Source organism: Lolium rigidum, chromosome 6 (genome assembly GCF_022539505.1).
Source record: "Lolium rigidum isolate FL_2022 chromosome 6, APGP_CSIRO_Lrig_0.1, whole genome shotgun sequence".
Classification (NCBI taxonomy): Eukaryota; Viridiplantae; Streptophyta; class Magnoliopsida; order Poales; family Poaceae; genus Lolium; species Lolium rigidum.
The window spans coordinates 94,528,051-94,531,849 of NC_061513.1; the positions used below are offsets into that span (position 1 = coordinate 94,528,051).

Sequence of the window (3,799 nt, forward strand, 5' to 3'; positions counted from 1 at the left end):
GCCTTAATATTGTGGCCACGGTGACGCCGTGTCTGTCTACCACCTACCGGCGACGACAGCCATGGGCACATCGTCCCAGCCGCTGATCGACGACTGAGCTGCAACGGGAGAAAGTAGCGGGTCACACGGGAAATACATCTCCTCCATCATCATAGGGTCCATGCTCGGTATGTTTCCGCCGCCGACCAGATAACTCGAGCTCGCTTCCACGGGCAGTGGCGGCGGCAATGACCACGACGATGGAGCAGCAGGTGGCTCGACGGGAGGTGGAATTGGGGAGCCGCACGAGAAACCCGTCTCCGACACCGTCGTCTCATACTCCAAGCCCATGCTGACCTCCGGCAGGCGCGGCGGAACGTACGACGCCGAATCACTCAGCTGGCTCACTTCCACGGGCGGCGGCGGGGATGGAGCTCCGCCGATGACCGTGGTGAGAGCGCAGGTCATGATCTTGTTCTGCAGTCCAGCGTTGTCGCCGATGTGGGCTGCAGGATCAGAATGAGCGCCGTTCCTTGTCATAGTACTAGTAGTCTTCGTCGCCGGTAAATTAGTTGCATTATTGCTGCTGTTTTGGCTGGGAAGCACTTGGTGGCACGTGTGCTCGTTCATGAAGGTGACCTGAAACATTGGGCCATGGGCGTCGCTGCCGTTATCCTGCTGCTGCACACGCTTCTTCGCCCTGCATCCGCGCTCATGGCTGTACATGCATTTGTAGTACTGCCTGCACAGTGCGCATATACATGTAGAGATTAGTCAGATGGGCCAGGCAATGAACGGAGACAAATACCTTCTCTTTGGAGTGTGTTTAGGGGCAGAAGACAATATGTGCGACCTAATTTTACACAGTATTCTCTTCAGCCCAAATTAATTGACGGCAGCAATATACTCTCTTTATTTACAATTACCTCGATAATTTGTGAAGTTTTAGAGTAGAAGAAAAAATATCAACATTCATACAATCATACAAATGCATATAATTTAAAAATATTTAGGATTTATATTGTATTGTTGATATATTAAAATATTTAATTGAATTTCATAAAGTTTAACTTTAACAAATCTAAAAATGCGAGGTAATTGTGAAGGAGAGAGTACTATGTCCAATTCTACAAGTGTAATCCTAAGACAGGGCAATTAATTTAGTCTGCAGAGAGTAATATATTTTAAGAGACCTGGAAGTTGGGTCCCTGTTGAGTCTACGAAGCATGCCTGCCTGGCTTGACGTTTGACAATTCGTTGGGACATGCATGTCTTAGCTCCAAACCAAATAACTGAAAATCATTGCTTGACTCATTAATTATGAATCGACTCTAACTGGCAGATTGCCAAATTTGCTGCCTTGAGGTGGCTTGGGCAGTAGAACTACTTGTTCTTGGGAAACTAGGAACTCCTTGGATATGTAAAGATCTAATAAAATATGAATGAGTTGAATTCTATGGAAACTTCAAGGAAGACTTCAATTAAAGACAATGAGATTTGGAAAATACAATCATTGGCAAATATATGGCGAAAGACAATTTTTTTGTAGTATTTTAAATTTTGAGATACTTTGTGCATAAAAGATGGATTTGAGATTGACATCGACTTATTATATATATATATATATATATATATCGTATAACATTAATTATTTAGAAACCTGTAACGTCATAGAAATGGGAGTTGTCCCCCAATCTATGAAAATGCAAATGAGTACAATATATAAAAATCTCAAAGTTCTTTCCAAGAATAAAATATGACATTTGGGATTTTACCTTCTACTTATCGCCAACTTTCGTAGCTTTTCACAGATGTACGAAGAGAGACAAAGTTTTCCAACAGTATAATTATTTTTGAATAATTTTTTACATGACATCTAAATTTGAGTCTGATCTTAACTTCTTAAAATATATTGAAAATGTATGTCGTAACTTTATTTTTCTAGAAACCTGTCAGATCACAGAAATACGATTGTTTTGGCCGGTATTTTGACAAGCACAGTTTGGAGTATATAATTTAGTTTAACCATGCATGCATGTAAACCACATTTTCTATAGTTTCTTGCTAGTGATATATTTCCTAAAGATTAAATGTCTCTGTGGTTGGCTTATGTTTGGTGCAGTAGCATGCGTGATATCGGACAAATGGGAGAACTTGGGATTGGGAAATAACCACTTCACCTTGGAAATTTTCTCTTCTGAATATTCTTTTGCCCGTATTTTTTCCATATGTAACCCTCCTTGTGAGGCGAGGCTGTAATTTTCTTCTCTATAACCTCCTCCTCTCCTATGCGCTTTCGGTGGGGAACAGCCTCTTCGCCACTGCTATAATGCCCATAGAATCAAACAGAGTAAGGAACCAACCAAAAGGAAACAATCACAAAAAACCCACTATTTATGAACAAGGAGAGTACTAAGATAAATCAGTATTATTTATCAAAAAAAGAAGATAAATCAGTATTAGTAAATTCTTAGTATACCAGATGCGTTCATCTGCCGCCGGAGTGCGCTGACTGACACTTCCCTCGGTGACCATTGTCTCGGGCGCCATCGTTCTCACTCCTGCTACCCGACTACTATCGCCAGGCTTGAGGGTGTACATGGACACCATGAACACCCGAGAGAGCTCTTGGCTCATCGCCAAAGCTGCCTCCTGGCCATGCTTATCGAGGGGGTCCCCGAGCAGCGCCATGAGCCTGGCGTTGAGATTGTAGCCGCCAAGGAGCTCCTGCCACAGCTGTTCTGAAGCTTCTTGCCCAAATGCCATACTCGAGATTCAGAATTTCCTGGCTGCCCGGCTACAACGTACACTCGAAGTATTGTATGGGAAGCGATCAGTTTGTGAAGTAGCTATGGGGTCTTGGCGTCTTATATAGGCACACTGCAGTGAACAACGTCCTTGACACTTAATCGTCCAGAGAGTAGAGTACACTTAACCTTCGTGTCAAACTCTGTTCACCCCAGTTGATGATGTTGATCATCACTGTTAATTGTGGAGGCTTTCGATTCTGCTGGTCCTAGATTCGACAGGGGATCTTGATTGATTTTCTTTGTCCTTATTCCTTAACATAGGTTGACCAGTGCGTCTTATGCCATGGTATATGAAGGTATGAACATGAAGCACTATTACATAGGTTGACTGGTGTTCAGGATAACTACAAATTAGGATGTTAATGATAAGTACTGCGTGCGAGTGGTTCCAAGCCTGCAATTAATAGACACCACGGAGAGAGAGACGACGTGTTTTATTTTCTAGGGTCATACAGTGGGATCTCACGTTATGGCCTATGGGACGGATGGGGCAAGTCTAGAGGAGACCCAGAGCAGATTATCCTTTTCACTCTACAGGATTTATGCTGACGCTAATACCCGATCGAGCAGGATTTATGCTGGCCAGCTGTCGTCAGATGCTGATCTATCATCTGAAGTCAAAGGTCTGCCCTTCAATTGCATTTTCATTTTGACGATGCAACACGGCCTTTTTTTCTAGAAATATGCAAGAATCTATGACAATTAATTCGCCCAATCAGCTCGGTTGACCCGGACTAGTAAGATGCACAAATCTAAGTGCTTAAATTTCTAAGAGTTACTCAGAAATGCAAAAAAAAAAAAAAAAAAAAAATATTAACCCCGTTATTATACCGTGCCCTCCTGGAACAATGGCAGAGCTCGGCGCTCTCGATCCCAGGACTCAAAGCTTAGACCTGGTTAGTTCAAGTTGTGTGGTGGCACACCTGGAAAACACTTCTGCTTTGGTGGTGCTCCCCTGGCAAAACTCTCTAGCCGCGAGAAAAAGAAGGACGATGGAGATGTTCCCTTAC

The 3,799-nt window shown here is 43.2% G+C and overlaps 1 protein-coding gene across 1 annotated transcript; it reads right to left on the reverse strand.

Annotated features, from left to right (window-relative positions):
* Nucleotides 1-36: 36 nt before the first annotated feature.
* LOC124662978 (WRKY DNA-binding transcription factor 70-like) lies at nucleotides 37-2,745 on the reverse strand. Its single transcript, XM_047200747.1, has 3 exons — nucleotides 2,459-2,745; nucleotides 2,160-2,303; nucleotides 37-721 (listed from the first exon to the last, which is right to left on the reverse strand). Exons 1-3 carry the CDS (start codon nucleotides 2,743-2,745, stop codon nucleotides 37-39), a joined length of 1,116 nt encoding a protein of 371 aa, XP_047056703.1.
* Nucleotides 2,746-3,799: the final 1,054 nt, after the last annotated feature.

What these genes read in the sequence shown, in the direction of transcription:
- LOC124662978 (XM_047200747.1), bottom strand. Translation starts at nt 2,745, where the DNA reads ATGGCATTTGGGCAAGAAGCTTCAGAACAGCTGTGGCAGGAGCTCCTT. An exon ending in GCGGCAGATGAACGCATCTG is followed by an intron (nt 2,304 to 2,458) that starts GTATACTAAGAA and finishes TGGGCATTATAG; the next exon opens with CAGTGGCGAAGAGGCTGTTC. An exon ending in CAGAAGAGAAAATTTCCAAG is followed by an intron (nt 722 to 2,159) that starts GTGAAGTGGTTA and finishes CGCACTGTGCAG; the next exon opens with GCAGTACTACAAATGCATGT.